Here is a 23,885-nt window from a genome sequence, read left to right as displayed (position 1 = left end):
AGCTTTACTCTGTATCTAACCCCGTGCTGTACCTGCCCTGGGAGTGTTTGATGGGATAGTTTAGTGTGATTATCTTTAACATTGACACTGAGGTGATGATATTCCTTGCGATTTGCAAATGGCCCCCAAGTACAGAATACCTAAGCAACAGAAAGAGAAGCAAATTTGCAACTGCGTCTCCAGCAATGCAGTGGGTTGGGAGCGGTTTGTCTGCAGAGAGGTAACCTGAAGCGCATGAGAGTGCTGTGATGGGAGACATTGACTATCATTGATAGATCTCAGACGCACTTTTCAAAGTCCACGGCTTGTCCTGGCCTCGATTCGCAGCCTCTTAGCAACAGCCTTTACCCACCTCAGAGCCTGACAAACAGGTGGTAAACCGTGAGTTATCTGTGCGAGTCAGTGATTTTCTTTTTTTGCACGCTGACAGTTGCTAATGTTTGCCGTCATGGGCGGTGTCATCCGGTGGACAGGCTCTGGAGTGCTTCCTTGATGCACATGCACGATTGATTCCGCTGATCCCTTGCGGAGCGCTACCACTCAAAACCAAGGCGGAGTTGTGCCTGAAATCTCAATTGATAAATGTAAACTCGCGCTTAGGGAAGGGAACGCGGTGCTTTGCCAATGAGTTGCACTCTTGTCTCCTTCACCCCTTCCCTGCAAAGGGTGAGGAGGGGGTGGGGGGGGGTCACGAAAAACGACCTTCAGGATTATCAGCTCCTGTGAAAAACCCCCTGTTCTTTTCGGTGTACCTGTCTGGTTATCAGCATGTCAGTGTACTGATGTACCAACCTCCTGTTACTTTTCCATATAGTTTGTCAAGAGACACCAAGGCTGTAGCAAGCACAGAGCCTTCCTAACCAGCACCCTTGGGAGAAAAGGACCAGTGTTGGAAACAGTGACCCAGGGACGGAAAAGGTTGACTGATTAGATGGGGGTGGATAACATCTTCATTGCCCTGGAGGTTGCCCTAGCTGTGGGTGTCATTAGTATAAACCTGCTGGTCTGTGCCACTGTGTACTTGCACCGAGAGCTGAGGACACTGACCAACTACCTGATCGCCTGCCTTGCCTTGGCCGATCTAAGCGTCGGGGCCCTGGCTGTCCCATGCTCCATCTTGCTCAGCTTGGATCTCACGGTCAGCTTCTACGGCTGCCTGCTCCTGGCTTGTTTCCCACTCATCACCACGCAGTTCTCCGTCTTCGTGCTGCTGGCCATCGCAGTCAACACCCACCTCAAAATCCGACAGCCGAGCAGGTAAAACCTTGCCACCCTTTGATCTTCCGTCGACTTGACCAGGCTCCACTATCCTGACGCTGCCTCAGTCCACCTCCACTCCCCGTAAACTTCAGCTCGTCCAAAACTCTCCTTCCTGCGCCCGAAACCCACCACACAAGCCTCGTTCACCCATCACCCCGTGTTGCTCACTGAGCTCCCATGCTTTTAAACTTCTTACCTTTGTTTTCAAACCCCTCCTCGTTCCCTCCCTATCTCTGTAACCTCCTCCAGCCCCTACAACCCTCCCTATCTCTGTAACCTCCTCCAGCCCCTACAACCCTCCCTATCTCTGTAACCCCCTACAACCCTCCCTATCTCTGTAACCTCCTCCAGCCCCTACAACCCTCCCTATCTCTGTAACCTCCTCCAGCTCCTACAACACTCCCTATCTCTGTAACCTCCTCCAGCCCCTACAACCCACCCTATCTCTGTAACCTCCTCCAGCCCCTATAACCCTCCCTATCTCTGTAACCTCCTCCAGCCCCTACAACCCTCTGAGGTATCTGAGCTCTTCTTGTGCATTCCCCAATTTCCATTGCTCAGCAAGAACTAGGGGATCAGAGTCTCAGGATAAGGGATCAGCCATTTTGGAGGGTCAGTACTGAGGGAGTGCTGCATTGTCGGAGGGTCAGCACTGAGGGAGCGCTGCACTGTCAGAGGGTCAGCATTGAGGGAGCGCTGCACTGTCAGAGGGTCAGCACTGAGGGAGCACTGCACTGTCGGAGGGTCAGTAATGAGGGAGTGCTGCACTGTCGGAGGGTCAGCACTGAGGGAGTGCTGCACTGTCCGAGGGTCAGTACTGAGGGAGCGCTGCACTGTCGGAGGGTCAGCACTGAGGGAGCGCTGCACTGTCAGAGGGTCAGCATTGAGGGAGCGCTGCACTGTCAGAGGGTCAGCACTGAGGGAGCACTGCACTGTCGGAGGGTCAGTAATGAGGGAGTGCTGCACTGTCGGAGGGTCAGCACTGAGGGAGCGCTGCACTGTCCGAGGGTCAGTACTGAGGGAGCGCTGCACTGTCGGAGGGTCAGTACTGAGGGAGTGCTGCACTGTCGGAGGGTCAGCACTGAGGGAGTGCTGCACTGTCGGAGGGTCAGCACTGAGGGAGTGCTGCACTGTTGAAGCCGCTCAAGTCACTGCATTTCATTGGCTGTGAAGCATCCGGAGGTGATGAAAGGTGCTGGATAGACTCAAGTCTTTATTGTTTTTTGAAGGGAACAGTGAATGCTGCAGCTGCACTGAAGGATGCAAGTAGGAAGCGTTCCAATGTCCCCAGCATCTAACAGGCTTTGCACCAATTTCTTTTTCACCTCTTTCCCAGGTACAGCATCCTGGTCACCAAGAAGCGTGTCACCGTGGCGATCTCCCTCTGCTGGATCTTGGCCCTGATTGTAGGCTTCACCCCGGCGATGGGATGGAACAGCTTGGACACGTTTGTCACCTCGGCGCCCAACTTCACGTTTCTTGCCGAGAGGTCCATCCTGAGGGATAGGATCTCCCTCTTGGGCTTCTTCCCACAACCCTTCGAGGACGCGAGACCAGCCAATCACAGCTGGATGACCATCGGCCCGTGTTCGTTCCGCGGGGTCATTTCCTTCAACTACATGGTGTACTTCATGTTTTTCTGTTGCACGCTCGTGCCCCTCTCGGCCATGCTCGGGATTTACACCGACTCCTTCCGGATCATCCACAGGTACTTCAACAACCAGCAGTTCAGGTCAGCCAAGCGCAGTGAGATCCAGACCGCCAAGACCCTCTTCCTGATGGTGGGCCTCTTCTGCCTCTGCTGGCTGCCCCTCAACGTGGTGAACAGCCTGACGTACTTCTGCCCCGCCTGCAGCCTGCCCCCCTGGCTGGCGAACCTGGTGGTGATCCTCTCGCACCTGAACTCACTCATCAATCCGATGGTTTACGCCCTGAGGAAGAAGGATTTCGGGTCTGCACTGAAGGCAGTCTTTGTCCGCCATGTGCTGTGTGCCACCAAGTACAAGTCTTGCATCTCCAGGTCAAAGGTCGGCCCTGCATTTCACGTGACAAGCCCCTAGCAGTCAAAATGCGTTAAGACGTTGTGGCTGACGAACGTTGGTGCGGGTGGCTTGATATGGTGGTCGCTTCGTCTGCCTCCCTCCATAAACTTGAGCTCATCCAAAACTTTATTGCCCGTCTACTAACTCTTGTTGACCCATCCCCCCCCCCACCTCCATTGCTTACTCGCCCACAATGGCTCTCAGTCCAGCAATGATTGTTGCCCTTGCTCCCAAGTTGCTCCATGGCCTCACACCTTCCAACGGTGGAGCATTGAAAATTAGGGAGGGGGGTTTGGGGGGGCGATGGTGGGCAGGAGGGCAGATTTGGTGGAGGAGCGCAGAGATCGCTGATGCTTGTAGGGGCTGGAGGATACAGAGATAGGGAGGGTTGTAGGGGTTGGAGGAGGTTACAGAGATAGGGAGGGTTGTAGGGGCTGGAGGAGGTTACAGAGATAGGGAGGGTTGTAGGGGCTGGAGGAAGCTACAGAGATAGGGAGGGTTGTAGGTGCTGGAGGAGGTTACAGAGATAGGGAGGGTTGTAGGGGCTGGAAGAGGTTACAGAGAGATGGAGGGTTGTAGGGGCTGGAGGAGGTTACAGAGATAGGGTGGGTTGTAGGGGCTGGAGGAGGTTACAAAGATAGGGAGGGTTGTAGGGGCTGGAGGAGGTTACAGAGATAGGGAGGGTTGTAGGGGCTGGAGGAGGTTACAGAGATAGGGAGGGTTGTAGGGGCTGGAGGAGGTTACAGAGATAGGGAGGGTTGTAGGGGCTGGAGGAGGTTACAGAGATAGGGAGAGTTGTAGGGGCTGGAGGAGGTTACAGAGATAGGGAGGGATGTAGGGGCTAGAGGACATTACAGAAAGAGGGAGGGTTGTAGGGGCTGGAGGACATTACAGAGAGAGGGAGGGTTATAGGGGCTGGAGGAGGTTACAGAGATAGGGAGGGATGTAGGGGCTGGAGGACATTACAGACAGAGGGAGGGTTGTAGGGGCTGGAGGACATTACAGAGAGAGGGAGGGTTATAGGGGCTGGAGGAGGTTACAGAGATAGGGAGGGTTGTAGGGGCTGGAGGAGGTTACAGAGATGGGGAGAATTTAGGGGCTGGAGGAGGTTACAGAGATAAGGAGGGTTGTAGGTGCTGGAGAAGGTTACAATGATAGGGAGGGTCGTAGGGGCTGGAGGAGGTTACAGAGATAGGGAAGGTTGTAAGGACTGGAGGAATTTACAGAGATAGGGAGGGAGCGAGGCTCTGGAGGGGTTTGATTACAAGTATGAGAATATTACAAGTGCTGGACCGAGAGTCACTGAGTGCAGGGGTGATGGGTAAGCAGCATGTCAATGAAATAAGACTACTTTTCACAACATCAGATGTCCCAAGGCTTCAGTTTGAGGCTGTTGCACTTTTAGGTACAGTCACTGTCATAGCAGCCTGGGAGTCCACAGCAAAGTCCCACCAATGCCAAAGTGTTAATGATCAGGTCGTCTGTTTTCGTGACATTGGTTAATCAATAAGTATTGACCCAAGACACTGGGGTGTACTGCCTTTGATTTCGGTAGCTGTGGAATTTTACATCCACCTGAGAGGGCAGATAGAGTTTCGGTTTAACATTTCATTGGAAAGCCAAGCATTCTTTCAGTACTGACCCTCCGACAGTGCAGCACTCCCTCAGTACTGAACCTCCGACAGTGCGGCGCTCCCTCAGTACTGAACCTCCGACAGTGCAGCACTCCCTCAGTACTGAACCTCCGACAGTGCAGCACTCCCTCAGTACTGACCCTCCGACAGTGCAGCACTCCCTCAGTACTGACCCTCCGACAGTGCAGCTCTCCCTCAGTGCTGACCCTCCAATGGTGCAGCACTCCCTCAGTACTGCACTAGGGAAGTGTCTGTCTAGATTTTGTGCTCAAGTCTCTGGAGTGGGATTGAACTCATGACCTCCAGATGCATGGAGCTGAGGCACCGCCAACACTTCAAAGAAAAAGCAATCTTAAAGTAATGAGCAGAAATTGCTCTGTATTTTCACCTGTACCTGAGAGGAAAAGTGAACGGTGTGTTTGATATTGTTTATCCTTCCATGGGAAGTGTAATCAGCCATGAGTAAGTTATGACAACTGTGGTGCATTTTATTTGTGTACATTGTGAGATTAAATTTTAAAAAATGGAACCCTGTGTTTTTTCTCTGTGTTTTAATGAGACAACAATTCCAGTCAGGAGCTGTGCAGTGTCAATAATAATCGCTATTTTCTATCACTGCCCTTGTCTTTGGTGTCCCGATTCTCTTCGACCATTTCTTCACAGCAAGAAGACTTGGGCATCTTGTAACAGCAACAGTTTATAATGTAATGAAATGTCCCAAGGTGCTTCGCAGGAGCATTATAGATCAAACTATGACACTAAGCCACATACAATCAAAAGAATATATGTAATAGGAGCAGGAGTGTGCCATTCATCCCCTCGAGCCTGCTCCACCTTTGCTAAGACCATGGCTAATCTGATTGAGGCCTTAAGTCCACTCTCCCGTCTGTCCCCCATAACCTTCGACCCCCTTGTCGATCAAAAATCCGTCTAACTCAGCCTTGAATGTATTTAATGACCCAGCCTCCGCTGCTCTCTGGGGAAGGGAATTCCAAAGCCCAACGACCTTCTGAAGGAAGAAATTCCTCCTCAACTCAGTTTAAAAATAAGGAGTCTCCCATTTAAGATGGTGTCTCCGCGTTCTGGGTTCCCCCACGAGGTGGGGGGGGAACATCCTCTCAGCCTCCACCCTGTCAAGCCGCCCCCACCCTCCAACCCTTAAGAATCTTCCATGTTTCAATAAGATCGCCTCTCATTCTTCTGAACTCAAATGGATACAGGCCCAACCTGCTCAACCGTTCCTCATAAGACAAACCCCTTCATCCCAGGAATCAGCCAAGTGAACCTTCTCTGAACTGCCTCCAATGCAAGTCTATCCCTCCTTAAGTAAGGAGAGCAAAACTGTACGCAGTACGCCAGGTATGGTCTCACCAATGCCCTGTACAGCTGTAGCAAGACTTCCCTACTTTTATTCTCCATCCCCCTCGCATTAAAGACCGACATTCCGTGTGCCTTCCTAATTACTCGCTGTGCCTGCAGACTAACTTTTTGTCATTTTCATACAAGAAGCAATGTGCAGGTCAGATGTTCAAAAGCTTGGTCAGAGAAGTGGGTTCTGAGCAGCGTCTTAAAAGGAGCAAAGTGAGACAGAGAGACAGGAATTCCAGAGCTTGAGGTCGGAAGCTCATGCGACACCAAGGTCACAAACAAACCGGCTGAATCTCGGACTGTTGCCAAGGAGAGGGGTGGAGTCGGTAGCTAGGGAACAGGGTGTGGAATGGGGGCGGGGAAACAATAGCTTCACTCTACCCAATGTTTAACCGGAGGAGATTTCTGCTCATCCAGTCGTGGATGTTAGATAAACAGTCTGATAACTTAGCAACAGTGGGGGGGTGGGGGGGGGTCGAGAGAGGTGATGGTGAGGTAGTGGGTAAGCAAATTTAAGATGCATCCCCATCAGATGACACCTCTTGGGACAGCCTGTGCTAGCTGGTGGGATGCATTATTTATGTGGGTCACTGCCTCGCCATGGTGGAGAGGCTTGTGCCACTCTGACAATCCCATGAGCCATGCCGTGGGGTGATCCTAGGCGTCAATGTCATGGCAGCCTGTGGCGGTGGTGGGGAGAGTGTTGTGCCAGACCAAAGTACAGCCCAAAAAGTCCTCAACGGCAGACCAGGCGAAGGGAAACTGTGGCGTCTCGCCAGAGGTGGAGGTGAAGGAAGGCTGCAGCAGCCAGGCGGTCCCGCTCACTGTGCTTTGAGACGTCACCAAAATCTGATCACCAGACCGTCAAGGTTGTGCGGACAACCACGGTGCCCCAAGGTCACCACCGTTAAGCAAAGTCGCACGTAGGCTTCTACCGGGGTCCAATATGCCCAGGCCTGTGGTGATGGAGAATTGGTGATGGGGGACCTGGTTGATCTGAATCAAGAATCTGCACACAGGTGACAAATACATGAAGGTCATTGGACACCCGTGTTGGGACAGGGGGTCTTTGGGCAGCAGCATCTGCGGCTAAGCGGTTCTCTTCAGGATACTCTCTGCTCACCCCTCGTGAGAAAACAGGCTTTCCCGCTTTCGCTTGGCTGGGGGAACCGCTCCCTGCGGGACCACCATCTTTGCGGTCAAAGAAACGTTGCAACTAGGAAATGTCCGAGCACTCGCGGATAATCTCAAGAGAGGCCGTCTGGAATGACCGTCTCACCTGACATCGCCACCCTCAGTGAGACCCGTCTACCTGGGGAGTGTCAACTGGAGGGAGCAGGCGCGGGGATACACCTTCTCCTCGAAAGGAAAGGCTGACCAACTATTTTAATCACGGGTGAAGAAAGGACTTGCAAGTATCAATTCCCTTTCACTATGTCAGGATGTCACAGGCCAGGATTTTCAGGCCCTGTCACGGTGGGAGATCCGGCGGCCCAGCCAAAAGTCCCAGCTGTGGGCGAGGGCAGGAAATCCCGCCCATGGTCAATTAAGTACTTTTCAGGTGTAGCCACTGTTGCAATTTTTAAAAATTCTTTCATGGAACGTCAGCATCGCTGGCAAGGCCAGCATTTGTTGCCCATCCCTAATTGCCCTAGAACTGAGTGGCTTCCTTGGCCTTCTCAGAGGGCAGTTAAGAGTCAACGACATTGCCGTTGGGACTGGAGACACATATAGGCCAGACCGGGTAAGGACGGCAGATTTCCCTCCCTGAAGGGCCTTTTGAGCCAGATGGGTTTATACAACAATCGATGATAGATTTGCGGTCACCATTATTGAGACTAGCTTTACATTCCAGATTTATTAACTGAATTTCAATTCCACCAGCTACCAAGGTGGGATTTGAATTTATGGAGCCTCTGGATTACACGTCCAGTGACATTGCACCTACGCCACCATCTCTCCCAAGGAAATATAAAAGAAGCAATAGCGACAAAAACTCTTTTAACACAGCGAGTGGTCAGTATCTGGAATGCGCTGCCTGAGAGTGTGGCGGAGGCAGGCTCAATTGAAGCATTCAAAAGGCAACTGGGTTATTACCTGAAAAGGAAGAATGTGCAGGGCAACTGGGAGAAGGCAGGGGCATGGCACTAAATAAATTGTCCCTACAGAGAACCAGCGAAGACATGACGGGCCGAATGGCATCCTTCAGGAAGCATTTTGTGGCTCTAATACCTAGGTTTTTACAGATGGAGAGAGAGAGAGAGAGACAGACAAGGGGTTTGGGAGGGTTGTTGTTAGAAAGTTATTGTTCTAAATTTTTAAAAGTTGTTGATGCTGAGGGAACGTTGTTGCTAGAAAGTTGTTGTTGGAAAGTTGTTAGACAACTGTTGTTAAACAGTTGTTGTTGGGATGTTGTTTCTGTTAGAAGCTTGTTGTTAGACAATTGTTAGAAAGTTGTTATAGTTAAAAAGTTGTTGATGAGGGAAAGTTGTTATAACCTTGTTGTTGGAAAGTTATTGTTGTTAGAAACTTGTTACAGTTGTTGTTGGTAAGACGTTGTTGGAATGTTGTTGGTGGAAAGTTGTTGTTGTTGCTGCTCCATCATTCCCTTCACCGAAATGGCTTCCCCTGGGCCCACTCAGTACCTTTACCAAGATGGCCGCCTCCTCATCTCCACCGCGGCCCGTAACGGTTACGCAGTACCTTTGCCAAGATGGCCGCCACCGCGGGCACTGTGACCGTTACTCGACATCTGCAGCAAAATGTTAAGATGCTATGACATCGACCCAGTAAGGAATCGCTCAGTCTAGATCCGGGAAACAGCGAACTTTATACCGAGCAAGTACCAACTGACCCACGGGAGGGGGGAATCACTCCCGAACCCTCCACCCTTTGGCGGGGCGGGGGATTAGATCACTCTCAGAAAATACTGGAATTATTCAGCAGTTCTTGTACAGTCTGTGAAGAGAGAAACAGTTGACGTTTCGAGTCCGTATTAATTTTCTACAGAGCTTTCCTGACAGAGGCTGGGTCATTATTCCCCCCTAACTCACTGCCACAATGGGACAGTCCAAACACGCCCAGGGAGCGGCTGCCCCTCCCACAGCGCGGAGGCCCCGCCCACAGCGCGACGGCACCTCCCACAATATAAAAACAGAATTACCTGGAAAAACTCAGCAGGTCTGGCAGCATCGGCGGAGAAGAAATCAGTTAACGTTTCGAGCCTTCATGGCCCTTCGGCAGAACTGGAGCATAGTTAGAAGAAGGGAGAAATATAAATTGGTGTAGGGTGGGGTGGGGGTGGTGGGGGGGAGAGAGACACATTGAGGGTGTGGTGATTGTGGAGATGAGCAGATAATCAAAAGATGTCACAGACAAAAGGGTCAAAGAGGTGTTTTGTCTGAGAAAAGTGCTAATTAAGAATGGAGGACAGGATATTCAAAGTACAGCTCTAGTGGGGGTGGGGTGGAAAGGCTAACAAGGTTTTAGTTTTAGATTTAAAAATAATGGAAATAGGTGGGGAAAGAAGAATCTATATAAATTATTGAAAAAAAAGGGGGGGTGGGGTAAGAAACGGGGTGGGGATGGGGGGGAGGGGGAGTTTAAGATCTAAAGTTGTTGAATTCAATATTCAGCCCGGAAGGCTGTAAAGTGCCTAGTCGGAAGATGAGGTGCTGTTCCTCCAGTTTGCGTTGGGCTTCACTGGAACAGTGCAGCAAGCCAAGGACGGACATGTGGGCATGAGAGCAGGGTGGAGTGTTGAAATGGCAAGCGACAGGGAGGTTTGGGTCTTTCTTGCGGACAGACCGCAGGTGTTACGCAAAACGGTCGCCCAGTTTGCGTTTGGTCTCTCCAGTGTAGAGGAGACCGCATTGGGAGCAACGAATGCAGTAGACTAAGTTAGGGGAAATGCAAGTGAAATGCTGCTTCACTTGAAAGGAGTGTTTGGGCCCTTGGACGGTGAGGAGAGAGGAAGTGAAGGGACAGGTGTTGCATCTTCTGCGTGGGCATGGGGAGGTGCCATAAGTGGGGGTTGAGGAGTAGGGGCTGATGGAGGAGTGGACCAGGGTGTCCCGGAGGGATCGATCCCTACGGAATGCCGTCAGGGGGGGTGAAGGGAAGATGTGTTTGGTGGTGGCATCATGCTGGAGTTGGCGGAAATGGCGGAGGATGATCCTTTGAATGCGGAGGCTGGTGGGGTGATAAGTGAGGACAAGGGGGACCCTATCATGTTTCTGGGAAGGAGGAGAAGGCGTGAGGGAGGATGCGCGGGATATGGGCCGGACACGGTTGAGGGCCCTGTCAACGACCGTGGGTGGAAAACCTCGGTTAAGGAAGAAGGAGGACATGTCAGAGGAGCTGTTTTTGAAGGTAGCATCATCATGTAGCGACATGTCCTCCTTCTTCCTTAACCGAGGTTTTCCATCCATGGTCGTTGACAGGGCCCTCAACCGTGTCCGGCCCATATCCCGCGCATCCTCCCTCACGCCTTCTCCTCCTTCCCAGAAACATGATAGGGTCCCCCTTGTCCTCACTTATCACCCCACCAGCCTCCGCATTCAAAGGATCATCCTCCGCCATTTCCGCCAACTCCAGCATGATGCCACCACCAAACACATCTTCCCTTCACCCCCCCCCGACGGCATTCCGTAGGGATCGTTCCCTCCGGGACACCCTGGTCCACTCCTCCATCACCCCCTACGCCTCAACCCCCACTTATGGCACCTCCCCATGCCCACGCAGAAGATGCAACACCTGCCCCTTCACTTCCTCTCTCCTCACCGTCCAAGGGCCCAAACACTCCTTTCAAGTGAAGCAGCATTTCACTTGCATTTCCCCTAACTTAGTCTACTGCATTCGTTGCTCCCAATGCGGTCTCCTCTACATTGGAGAGACCAAACGCAAACTGGGCGACCGTTTTGCAGAACACCTGCGGTCTGTCCGCAAGAAAGACCCAAACCTCCCTGTCGCTTGCCATTTTAACACTCCACCCTGTTCTCTTGCCCACATGTCTGTCCTTGGCTTGCTGCATTGTTCCAGTGAAGCCCAACGCAAACTGGAGGAACAGCACCTCATCTTCCGACTAGGCACTTTACAGCCTTCCGGGCTGAATATTGAATTCAACAACTTTAGATCTTAAACTCCCCCTCCCCCCATCCCCACCCCGTTTCTTCAACCACCCCCCCCACCCCTGGCTTTTTTTTCAATAATATATATAGATTCTTCTTTCCCCACCTATTTCCATTATTTTTAAATCTAAAACTAATACCTTGTTAGCCTTTCCACCCCACCCCCACTAGAGCTGTACTTTGAATATCCTGTCCTCCATTCTTAATTAGCACTTTTCTCAGACAAAACGCCTCTTTGACCCTTTTGTCTGTGACATCTTTTGATTATCTGCTCATCTCCACAATCACCACACCCTCAATGTCTCTCTCTCCCCCCCTCCCCCCCTCCACCTTAAACCAATTTATATTTCTCATTTATATTTCTCCCTTCTTCTAACTATGCTTCAGTTCTGCCGAAGGGCCATGAAGGCTCGAAACGTTAACTGATTTCTTCTCCGCCGATGCTGCCAGACCTGCTGAGTTTTTCCAGGTAATTCTGTTTTTGTTTTGGATTTCCAGCATCCGCAGTAGCTTTTAGCTTTTTGTTTTTATCCTCCCACAATATTGCGGCCCCGCCCACAGTACGCCGTCCCCTCCCACAGTCTGCCAGACCCTCCAAAAGTCCGGCGGCCCCTCCCACAACCCCCCGGCCCCTCCCACAGCGAGGCGGCCCCTCTCATATCCCGGCAGCCCCACCCTCAGCGCGGCGGCCCCTCCCACAGTCCGGAGGACTCCCCACATTCCAGCGGCCCCTGCCACAGTCCGGAGGCCCCCCCCCAGAGTCCGGCGGCCCATCCCAAAGTCCCGCAGCCCCTCCCACAGTCCGGCGGCCCCTCCCACAGGGAATGTGGTCACACACAAAGGGCGACAACGCAACAGGTCAAATGTTCCAACCCTCACTTACCCCGAATGAGGATCCACATTGAGGATTGAACCCTCACTGTCAAAACTCACACCTGAAGAATGGATGTTTATAAGACCATAAGACATAGGAGCAGAAATTAGGCCATTCAGCCCATCGCGTCTGCTCCACCATTCAATCATGGCTGATAAGTTTCTCAACCCCATTCTCCCGCCTTCTCCCCGTAACCTTTGATCCCCTTACCAATCAAGAACCTATCTATCTCGCTCTTAAATACACTCAATGACCCGGCCTCCACAGCCTTCTGTAGCAATGAATTCCATAGATTCACCACTCTCTGGCTAAAGAAGTTTCTCCTCATCTCCCTCCATCATTTACACATGGTCCATCTCTGACACTTCCCTTCCCTTCCTTGACCTCTCTGTCTCAATTTCTGATGATAGACTGTCCACCCATATCCATTACAAGCCTACCGACTCCCACAGCTACCTCGACTACAGCTCCTCACACCCCGCTTCCTGTAAGGACTCCATCCCATTCTCTCAGTTCCTTCGCCTCCGTCGCATCTGTTCTGATGACGCTACCTTCAAAAACAGCCCCTCTGACATGTCCTCCTTCTTCCTTAACCGAGGTTTTCCACCCACGGTCGTTGACAGGGCCCTCAACCGTGTCCGTCTCATATCCCGCGCATCCGCCCTCACGCCTTCTCCTCCCTCCCAGAAACATGATAGGGTCCCCCTTGTCTTCACTTATCACCCCACCAGCCTCCGCATTCAAAGGATCATCCTCCGCCATTTCCGCCAACTCCAGCATGATGCCACCACCAAACACATCTTCCCTTCACCCCCCCCCGGCGGCATTCCGTAGGGATCATTCCCTCCGGGACCCCCTACTCCTCAACCCCCACCTATGGCACCTCCCCATGCCCACGCAGAAGATGCAACACCTGCCCCTTAACTTCCTCTCTCCTCACCGTCCAAGGGCCCAAACACTCCTTTCAAGTGAAGCAGCATTTCACTTGCATTTCCCCTAACTTAGTCTACTGCATTCGTTGTTCCCAATGCGGTCTCCTCTACATTGGAGAGACCAAACGCAAACTGGGCGACCGCTTTGCAGAACACCTGTGGTCTGTCCGCAAGAAAGACCCAAACCTCCCTGTCGCTTGCCATTTTAACACTCCACCCTGTTCTCTTGCCCACATGTCTGTCCTTGGCTTGCTGCATTGTTCCAGTGAAGCCCAACGCAAACTGGAGGAACAGCACCTCATCTTCTGACTAGGCACTTTACAGCCTTCCAGGCTGAATATTGAATTCAACAACTTTAGATCTTAAACTCCCCCTACCCCCATCCCCACCCCGTTTCTTCCCCCTCCCTTTTTTTTTCAATAATTTATATAGATTCTTCTTTCCCCACCTATTTCCATTATTTTTAAATCTACAACTAATACTTTGTTAGTCTTTCCACCCCACCCCCACTAGAGCTGTACCTTGAGTATCCTGCCATCCATTCTTAATTAGCACTTTTCTTAGATAATATCACCACCTTCAACACCTCTTTGATTCTTTTGTCTGTGACATATTTTGATTATCTGCTCCTATCACTGCTTGCTTGTCCCCACAACCACCCCACCCTCAACTTCTCTCTCCCCCAGCCCCCCACCTTAGACCAGCTTATATTTCACCTCTCTCCTAACTATACTTCAGTCTGCCGAAGGGTCATGAGGACTCGAAACGTCAACTGTTTTCTTCTCCACCGATGCTGCCAGACCTGCTGAGTTTTTCCAGGTAATTCTGTTTTTGTTTCTCCTCATCTCTGATCTAAAAGGTCTTCCCTTTACTCTGAGACTGTGCCCTCAGGTCCTAGTCTCTCCTACTAATGGAAACATCTTTCCCACGTCCACTCTATCCAGGCCTTTCAGTATTCTGTAAGTTTCAATCAGATCCCCCCCTCATTCTTCTAAACTCCATCGAGTATAGACCCAGAGTCCTCAAACGTTCCTCATATGTTAAACCTTTCATTCCTGGGATCATTCTCGTGAACCTCCTCTGGACCCTCTTCAGGGCCAGCACATCCATCCTGAGATATGGGGCCCAAAATTGCTCACAATATTCTAAATGTGGTCTGACCAGAGCCTTATAAAGCCTCAGCAACACATCCCTGCTTTTATATTCTAGTCCTCTCGAAATAAATGCCAACATTGCATTTGCCTTCCTAACTACCGACTCAACCTGCAAGTTAACCTTCCCATTTAGAAAATAGTCTATGCCTCTATTCTTCCTACCAAAGTGCATGACCTCACACATTCCCACGTTGCACTCCATCTGCCACTTCTTTGCCCATTCTCCTAACCTGTCCAAATCGTCCTGCAGCCTCCCCGCCTCCTCAATACTACCTGTCCCTCCACCTATCTTTGTATCATCTGCAAACTTAGCCAGGATGCCCTCAGTTCCTTCATCTAGATCATTAATGTATAAAGTGAAAAGTTGTGGTCCCAACAGTGACCCCTGCGGAACTCCACTAGTCACCGGCCGCCATCCTGAGAAGGACCCCCTTATCCCCACTCTCTGCCTCCTGCCAGACAGCCAATCTTCTATCCATGCTAGTACCTTGCCTCTAACTCCATGGGCTCTTATCTTACTGAGCAGCCTCCTGTGCGGCACCTTGTCAAAGGCCTTCTGGAAGTCCAAGTAGATAACATCCATTGGCTCTCCTTTGTCTAACCTACTCGTTACCTCCTCAAAGAATTCTAACAGATTTGTCAGGCATGACCTCCCCTTGATGAAACCATGCTGACTTTGCCCTATTTTACCATGCACTTCCAAGTATTCTGAAATCTCATCCTTAATAATGGACTCTAAATTCTTACCAACGACCGAGGTCAGGCTAATCGGCCTGTAATTTCCCATCTTTTGCCTCACACCCTTCTTAAACAGGGGGGTTACATTAGCGATTTTCCAGTCCTCTGGGACCCTCCCTGACTCCAGTGATTCCTGAAAGATCGCCACTAACGCCTCCACTATCTCTTCAGCTATATCCTTCAGAACTCTGGGGTGTAATCCATCTGGTCCAGGTGATTTATCCACCTTCAGGCCTTTCAGTTTTCCTAGCACCTTCTCCTTGGTAATGGCCACCATACTCACCTCTGCCCCCCGACTCTCTTGAACTTTGGGGATGTCACTCGTGTCTTCCACTGTGAAGACTAACGCAAAATACCTATTCAGTTCCTCCGCCATTTCTTTGTTCCCCACTACTACTTCTCCAGCGTCATTTTCCACTGGCCCAATGTCCACTTTTGCCTCTCTTACCCTTTATATATCTAAAAAAAACTCTTGCAATCTTCTTTTATATTACTGGCTAGTTTACCCTCATATTTAATCTTCTCCCTCCTTATTTCCTTTTTAGTTGTCCTCTGTTGGTCTTTGTAGGCTTCCCAATCCCCTGGTTTCCCACTGCTCTTCGCCGCATTGTATGCTTTCTCTTTAGCTTTTATGCTGTCCCTGACTTCCCTCGTCAGCCATGGTTGCCTCATCCTCCCTTTAGTATGCTTCTTCTTCCTAGGGATGAATTTTTGCTGTGTCTCCCATATTACTCCCAGAAACTCCTGACATTGCTGTTCCACTGTCTTTCCTGCTAGGCTCATCTCTCAGCGAATTCTGGCCAGCTCCTCCCTCATGCCTCTGTAGTCACCTTTATTCAACTGTAATACCGTTACATCTGATTCCAGCTTTTTCCTCTCAAATTGCAGGGTAAATTCTAACATATTATGGTCACTTCCTCCTAAGGGTTCCTTCACCTTAAGCTCCCTTATCAAATCTGCCTCATTACACATCACTAAATCTAGAATTGCCTGTTCCCTAGTGGGCTCCACCACAAGCTGCGCCAAAAAGCCATCTCGTAGACATTCCACAAATTCCTTTTCTTGGGATCCACTACCAACCTGATTTTCCCAGTCTACCTGCATATTGAAATCCCCCATGATCACTGTAACCTTGCCTTTCTTACACGCCTTTTCTATCTCCTGGTGTATCTTGTGCCCAACATCCTGACTACTGTTCGGAGGCCTGTACATAACTCCCATTACGGTTTTTTTACCTTTGCGGTTCCTCACACAGATTCTACATCATCTGACCCTACATCATTTCTTGCTATCGATTTAATTTAATTTAATTTCTTACTAACAAAGCAACCCCACCCCCTCTGCCAACCTACCTATCTTTTCGATAGGATGTATATCCTTGGACATTTAGCTCCCAGTCCTGATCCCCTTGCAGCCATGTCTCTGTGATGCCCACTACATCATACCTGCCAATTTCAATCTGCGCCACAAGCTCATTTACCTTATTTCATATACTGCGTGCATTCAGATACAACACCTTCAGTCCTGTATTTCCCGTTCCCTTTCTCATTGTCATCCCTTTATCTGATGTGCTTGAAGTTAGATTCCTAGCCCTTCCCAAACACTATGTACTATTTTGTGTTCTGGAGACTTTAATAGCCTCTCCTGGGCTTTCCTTTCTTTTCAGTTTTTTCATAATTTTCCATGAAGTTGAATCCATCCCCCCATACGCTAACCTGCTGCTTTGTTTCCCATTAGTCATGCTTCTTGGAGTTTTACCTTTCCCTCCCCCCCACCCCACTTTCTAGTTTAAAGTCCTGTTGACCACCCTATTTACCCTTTTCGCTAGAACATTGGTCCCAGATCCCTCCTGTTCCAATACTGATACCAGTGCCCCACGAAATGGAACCCCTCTTTCCCGCACCACTCCTTTAGCCACGTGTTTACTTCCCTTATTCTCGCGTCCCTATGCCAATTTGCACGTGGCTCGGTAGTAATCCGGAGATTATAACCCTTGAGGACCTGTTCTTTAATTTAGTTCCTAGTTCTTGATAATCCCCAAACAGGTCCTTTTTCTTAGTCTTACCTATGTTATTTGTCCCAATGTAGACCACAACAACTGGATCCTCCCCCTCCCTCTCCAATATCCTTTCAAGCCGGTCAAAGATGTCCCTCACCCTGGCAGCGGGCAGGCAACATACCATGCGGGACTCTCAATCCTGTTTACAAAGGAAGCTATCAATTCCCCTATTTATAGAATCCCCTACGACTACCACTTGTCTTTTTGCTCCCCCCTCTTGAATGGCCTCCTGTGCCACGGTCCCGTGGTCAGCTGGCTCATCCTCCCTACAGCCCTCTTCCTCATCCACACAGGAAGCAAGTACCTCGTACCTGTTGGACAAGGTCAAGAGCTGAAGCTCCTCTGTTCCTGAACACAAGATCCCTCTACCTGCCTCACTTGCAGTCACACCCTGCTGACCCGGACCACTGACCGGACTTGAGGTACCTAATCTACCGGGTGTGACCGCCTCCTGAAACAAAGCGTCCAGGTAACTCTCCCCCTCCCGGATGTGCCGCAGTGTCCGGAGCTCGGACTCCAGCTCATCAATTCTGAGCCGGAGTTCCTCCAGCAACCAACACTTGCTGCAGATGTGGTCACTGCGGCTCACAATGGGATCTGCCTCCCTAAACCTCTCCTTTTCAGGCACTCTTTAAAACCTACCAACTTTTGATCAATAATTTGGTCACCTGTCCTATTAACTCCTTATGTGGCTCACGCTTTCCCCTGTTAGGCACCTTTGGACAATAAGGATGCTATAGAAATGCAAGTTCTTGCTCAATCTCAACACCCTGTGACCCGGCCATCAGTGGTTTCCATCACTGGGGCAGCCATCTTGGATTTCCTTGTCTCCTTCAACAACCCCATCTCCCTGCCCACCTCTCGCCCACCCACCGGTGGGGAGGGGAGATTATTACAGACTCTCTAACTCTGTCCTCTGACTCTCCATCACGATATTTCTGTGTCTGTTAACCTGTTTGGTCACTGCTGGATTGGGCTTGAGCACATCAAGGAATATCCTGTCCATCTGTGGCTCCTCTCAATCCTTCAGGATCAGTCTGGAGAGTCCGGACACTCCCAACCTCCTCGTGTCTGATCTGATCCCCATCATCTTCAGCTCAGTGTTAACCAAGATCCTCATCAATTCTTCTTTTTCTCCAATATTGAGGTGAGCTGGCATTTTTCTATTTGTCTGGTGCCTCGGTCAGCACAGCTCCTGTGGAGTGTCCAGCTCTTGCCCATTGCCTCCCCTATAAGCCTCCTCTCCTCTACACTCTGTGCTCCATCACCGTGCAGCTCCTGTGACCCATTTTCCAGCTGCCATTGGTACCCAGGATGTTGAGTGTAATTTAATCGGTCTGTGCTCCTGAACGGCTCCTTTACACACTTGTCCATAGTGTTGGATTCTTTTAATGTCACCTGAACTCTGCTGGTTTTTCTCTCCTAGGAATTGACACTCGAACAATCGAAATGAAGCATCTAATGATGTCCCTTTGAGAGAGGTGACCTGTCCAGGTGAAACACGGGGCCTTGTGACAACAGCACCTGAGCATCAGGATGGAGAACAAAACCTTCTGGGGAACGGGACTGTCCAGCACTGACTGAGTTTCCCCAGCACTGAGCCTGTGTCAGGGAGGGGAAAATCAGCCCAGAATGGATGATTGTTACATATGAACGTATAACCCTCTGCGCTGTGGAGGCTCCCCCCCCCAACACCACCACTGCCCTGCGGGGGCCAGCCCTCCCCCCTTCACCCCCCGACACGCCAGGGTAGCCCACCGAGACAGCTGCCCCACCCACAACGAGGCACTGAGGTCTACGTGCTGAGGGATGTATTAGAGTTCGGGGGCAGCCGCCACAAAGGCGCAATGGGGAAAGGTCGCTGTCTAAGACCTTTCAGCTACAGTGCACCGAGGGGCTGGGAATTGTATAGACCCCTCGGGCTGTACGACTCAGACGGAAAGTGTACAGAGAACACTAAATATATCATTATTGTATTGAAGCGCCTCAGAGTGTTAACATGATGTATGTCGATAATGTGAATAGCTTTGCACTGTCTGACTCTCTGTAATGACCATATTGAAATGTCTGTAATATTAATTCCATTGAAACACCTCATGACCTGTGTGGAAAAGTGGAATATGATTGCATTTTTTGTGATGGCCATTTCGAAATGTCTTGTAATGTTTTTTCAAATATTTTATGAATAAAGTATATTTTTCTAAAAAAAAGAAAATTTTGTATTTTATACCTTCAAAATGAAGTCAAAACAGGTCTGTGGGTCTGGATTTTTAATTTCATACGTTTCCCAGTTGGAGGGGATTCTGATCCTCCAGACAATCCTCAGAGAAAAATTTCTCATTTCTGTCTTAAATGGGCAACCTCTTATTTTTAAACCGTGAACCCCAAGTTCTAGATTCTCCCACAAGAGGAAACATCCTCTCCACATCCACCCTGTCAAGACCCCTCAGGATCTTATTTGTTTCAATCAAGTCACCTCTTACTCTTTGAGTGTGTCCAACCCACCCATTCCAGGTATTGGTCTGGTAAAACTTCTCTGAACTGCTTCCAACGCATTTACATCCTTCCTTAAATAAGGAGACCATTCAGTGCTTCCTTGTGGAGATCATAGTTCAATTTGAAATCAGAATCACTTCCCACTGACCATGAGTCCTTGTCACCAACTTGTCATGAGTGAGTCTGAGATGATAATTTCAGAATGTCCAAATCAACAGGAGATCAGGAAAAGGAATTGACCAATTTGGTATTTTAGGGACATTTATTTATTACACTGAATAAGTTCAATAATGTATTGGTACTTACAATTATATTTTGGACACTATTAAGTTTGTACAAAAGTTCCCTGCCTTCCATGATCTTTACTGTCATCAGTGTAGAACATGATCTTGGAGAGTTTCCCAGTGCAGCTGCAGTTGGTGGCTTTGGTTTGGTGTGTGCGGGGGGTGGGATTATGAGGGTCGGGATTCTCCCTGGATGAACATCCTGTGTCACCAGCTGCTCTCCTTTGGCGGCTCGGGTCAATTCTTCCGCAGGACCACCACGCCTAGAATTGGGGAGAAATTGGTGCCTTCTCTCCAACCAGAAACTGAACTGGGCTAGCCATATAAACACTGTGGCTACAAGAGCAGGCCAGGGGCTGGGAATCCTGTGGCAAGTAACTCACCTCCTGACTCCCCAAAGTCTGTCCACCATCTACAAGGCACAAGTCAGGAGTCTCTGATGGAATACTCTCCATTTGCCCTGGATGAGTGTAGCTCCCACAACACTCAAGAAGCTCGACACCATCCAGGACAAAGCAGCCCGCTTGATTGGCACCCCTTTTACAAATATTCACTCTCTCCACCCCCGACGCATATTTGCAGCAGTATGTACCATCTACAAGATGCACTGGAGAAACTCGATAACCTCTTCCAACCCCGTATAACCCTCCCTATCTCTGTAAACTCTTCCAACCCCTATAACCCTCCCTATCCTTGTAACCTCCCCCAGCCCCTACAACCGTCCCTATCCCTTTAACCTCCTCCAGCCCCTACAACCCTCCCTATCTCTGTAATGTCCTCCAGCCCAACAAACCTCCCTATCTCTGTAACCTTTTCCAACCCCCTATAACTCTCCCTATCTCTGTAAACTCTTCCAACCCCTATAACCCTCCCTATCTCTGTAATTCCTCCAGCTTCTATAACCCTCCCTATCTCTGTAACCTCCTCCAGCCCCAACAACCCTCCAAAATTTCTGCGCTCCTTTCAGCCCCTTGAGCATCCCCCGATTTCCATCGCTGCAACATTGGCGGCCGTGGCTTCAGCTGCCTGGGGCCCTAAGCTCTGGAATTCCCTCCCTAATCCTCTATCTCCCTTCCTTTAAGATGCCCCTTGAAAACTTCATTGTCTAAGTTTTTGGTCCCTAGTATCTGCTTAGGTGGCTCTGGATCAACTTTTGACTCATTTACAATACCCTGATGTGCATAGGAGCACTTTTTGCAGTATTAATGGCGCTATATAAATTCAAGTTGTTTTATACTGTTGTTCCTGTATTAAAGGGGTTCAGCCATTAGATGGCGCTGCTCATCCAAATTTAAAACTGAGCAGCGGCGCCACCAGGTGGGCAATGGGCGGTATTGCAGAGACAACTTCAGCAACTAAAACAAAGACTTGCATTTCTCTAGCGCCTTCACCTTCCCAGGATGTCTAAAGCTTTTCACAGCCAATTAAATACCTTTCCAAAAGTATTTTCGCTGTAGTAATGTAGGAAACGTGGTGGCCAATTTTCGGACAGCAAGCTCCCACAAACATCAATGTGATAATGACCCAGATCATGTTTTTTTAGTGATGTTGGTTGAGGGGTAAATATTGGCCCAGGACACCGGGGAGACCTTCCCCCTGCTCTTCTTCCAAATAGTGGCCGTGGGATCTTTTACACGCACCAAGGAGGCAGATGCGGATCTTGGTTTAAAATTTCACCTGAAGGCCAGCATCCCCTTTGGCACCGACCCTCCGACAGCGCGGCGCCCCCTCAGTGTTGATGGGGGGGAGCGGTTTGGAGAGGAACCGGGAGGTAGGGGGCCGGTTGGAGAGGGACCAGGGTCCAGGGGTGTGGAGTGGATGCGAGGGCAGATGGCGGGGGGGGGGGCGGAAGAGAGGGAGTGGGGGGGAGGAGGGAGTGGGGAGAAGAGGAGGGAGTGGGGGGGGAAGAGAGGGAGTGGAGGGGAAGAGAGGGAGTGGGGGCGGAAGAGAGGGAGTGGGGGGGAAGAGAGGGAGTGGGGGGGGGAGAGAGGGAGCAGGGGAAAGAGGGAGTGGAGGGAGAGGGAGTGGGGAGAATAGGGGGTGAGGGGGAAGAGAGGGAGTGGGGGGAAGAGAGGCAGTGGGGGGGAAGAGAGGGAGTGCGGGGGGAAGAGAGGGAGTGGGGGGAAAGAGGGAGTGGGGGGGAAGAGAGGGATTGGGGGAGGAGAGGGATGGGGGGAAGAGAGGGGTGGGGGGAGGGAGGGGATTGGGGGAGAGAAGGGAGTGGGGGGTGAAGAGAGGGAGTGGGGGGGAAAGAGGGAGTGGGGGGAAGAGAGGGATTGGGGGAGGAGAGGGATGGGGGGGAAGAGAGGGGGTGGGGGGAGGAGGGGGATTGGGGGAAGAGAGGGAGGGGGGGGAGGAAGAGAGGGAGTGGGGGAAGAGAGGGAGCGGGGTGAAGAGGGGGAGTGGGGGGAAGACAGGGAGTGGGGAAAAGAGAGGGAGTGGGGGGAAGAGAGGGAGTGGGGAAGAGAGGGAGTGGGGGGAAGAGAGGGAGTGGGGGTGAAGAGGAGGAGTGGGGGAAGACAGGGAGTGGGGTGAAGAGGGGGAGTGGGGGAAGGGGGGAGTGGGGGGAAGAGGGGAGTGGGGGAAGAGGGGGAGTGGGGGAAAGAGGGGGAGTGGGGGAAGAGCGGGAGTGGGGGAAGGGCGGGAGTGGGGGGAAGAGGAGGTGGGGTGAAGATGGGGTGGGGTGAAGTGGGGGTGGGGTGAAGAGGGGGTGGGGTGAAGAGGTGGAGTGGGGTGAAGAGGTGGAGTGGGGTGAAGAGGTGGAGTGGGGTGAAGAGGGGGGTGGGGTGAAGAGGGGGGTGGGGTGAAGAGGGGGGTGGGGTGAAGAGGGGGTGGGGTGAAGAGGGGGTGGGGTGAAGAGGGGGTGGGGTGAAGAGTGGGTGGGGTGAAGATGGGGTGAAGAGGGGGTGGGGTGAAGAGGTGGAGTGGGGTGAAGAGGGGGTGGGGTGAAGAGGGGGTGTGGGGGGAAGAGGGGGAGTGGGGGAAGAGGGGGAGTGGGGGAAGAGAGGGGGAGTGGGGGGAAGAGAGGGAGTGGGGGGAGAGACGGAGTGGGGGGGAAGAGAGGGAGTGGGGGGAAGCGAGGGAGTGGGGGGAAGAGAGGAGAGGGAGCAGGGTGGGGTCGCCAATACCCTCCCGCGGTACCTTCCCATGCAATCACAGCAGGTGCAACACCTGCCCCTTTACTCCCCCCCCTCCTCACCGTCCAAGGGCCCAAACACTCCTGCACTTCCCTCAGTTTGGTCCAGTGCATTCACTCACTTTAATGTCTTCGGTAAAAGACAAAACCTCTGCCCATGCGGCCCTCCCTCTGCCCCATGCGGCCCTCCCTCTGCCCGTGCGGCCCTCCCTCTGCCCGTGCGGCCCTCCCTCTGCCCGTGCGGCCCTCCCTCTGCCCGTGCGGCCCTCCCTCTGCCCATGCGGCCCTCCCTCTGCCCGTGCGGCCCTCCCTCTGCCCGTGCGGCCCTCCCTCTGCCCATGCGGCCCTCCCTCTGCCCATGCGGCCCTCCCTCTGCCCATGCGGCCCTCCCACAGCCCATGCGGCCCTCCCTCTACCCATGCCGCCCTCCCTCAGCCCATGCGGCCCTCCCTCTACCCATGCCGCCCTCCCTCTGCCCATGCTGCACTCCCTCTGCCCATGCGGCCCCTCCCTCTACCCATGCCGCCCTCCCTCAGCGCTGCAGTCGGACCGTCACCGTTTATTACAGCCTCAGGTGACTGGAGTGGGGTTTGAACCCACAACCTGCTCACTCTGAGGTGAGAGTGTTACCCACTGAGTCATGGTTGACATGTGGGATACCTGTCACCCTCTGTTAGCCCCACATAAACATCCATTCTTCAGGTGTGAGTTTTGACAGTGAGGGTTCAATCCTCAATGTGGATCCTCATTCGGGGTAAGTGAGGGTTGGAACATTTGAC

General features: G+C 51.5%; 2 protein-coding genes across 2 annotated transcripts in view; one reads left to right on the top strand and one right to left on the bottom strand.

Annotated features, from left to right (window-relative positions):
• The window catches only part of LOC144671554 (histone-lysine N-methyltransferase PRDM7-like), a 177,965-nt gene that overhangs the window by 111,044 nt on the left and 43,036 nt on the right, over positions 1-23,885 (bottom strand). The gene's annotated exons all lie outside the window — the stretch shown is intronic.
• LOC144671581 (adenosine receptor A2a-like) lies at positions 895-3,563 on the top strand. Its single transcript, XM_078533537.1, has 2 exons — positions 895-1,257; positions 2,490-3,563. Exon 2 carries the CDS (start codon positions 2,685-2,687, stop codon positions 3,318-3,320), a length of 636 nt encoding a protein of 211 aa, XP_078389663.1. The 5' UTR covers positions 895-1,257; positions 2,490-2,684; the 3' UTR covers positions 3,321-3,563.

Source organism: Cetorhinus maximus, chromosome 33 (assembly GCF_964194155.1).
Source record: "Cetorhinus maximus chromosome 33, sCetMax3.hap1.1, whole genome shotgun sequence".
NCBI classification, from domain to species: Eukaryota; Metazoa; Chordata; class Chondrichthyes; order Lamniformes; family Cetorhinidae; genus Cetorhinus; species Cetorhinus maximus.
This window is presented reverse-complemented; position numbering and strand designations above follow the sequence as displayed.

Coding starts and splice junctions, on each gene's coding strand:
- LOC144671581 (XM_078533537.1), top strand. CDS start 2,685: ATGGGATGGAACAGCTTGGACACGTTTGTCACCTCGGCGCCCAACTTC.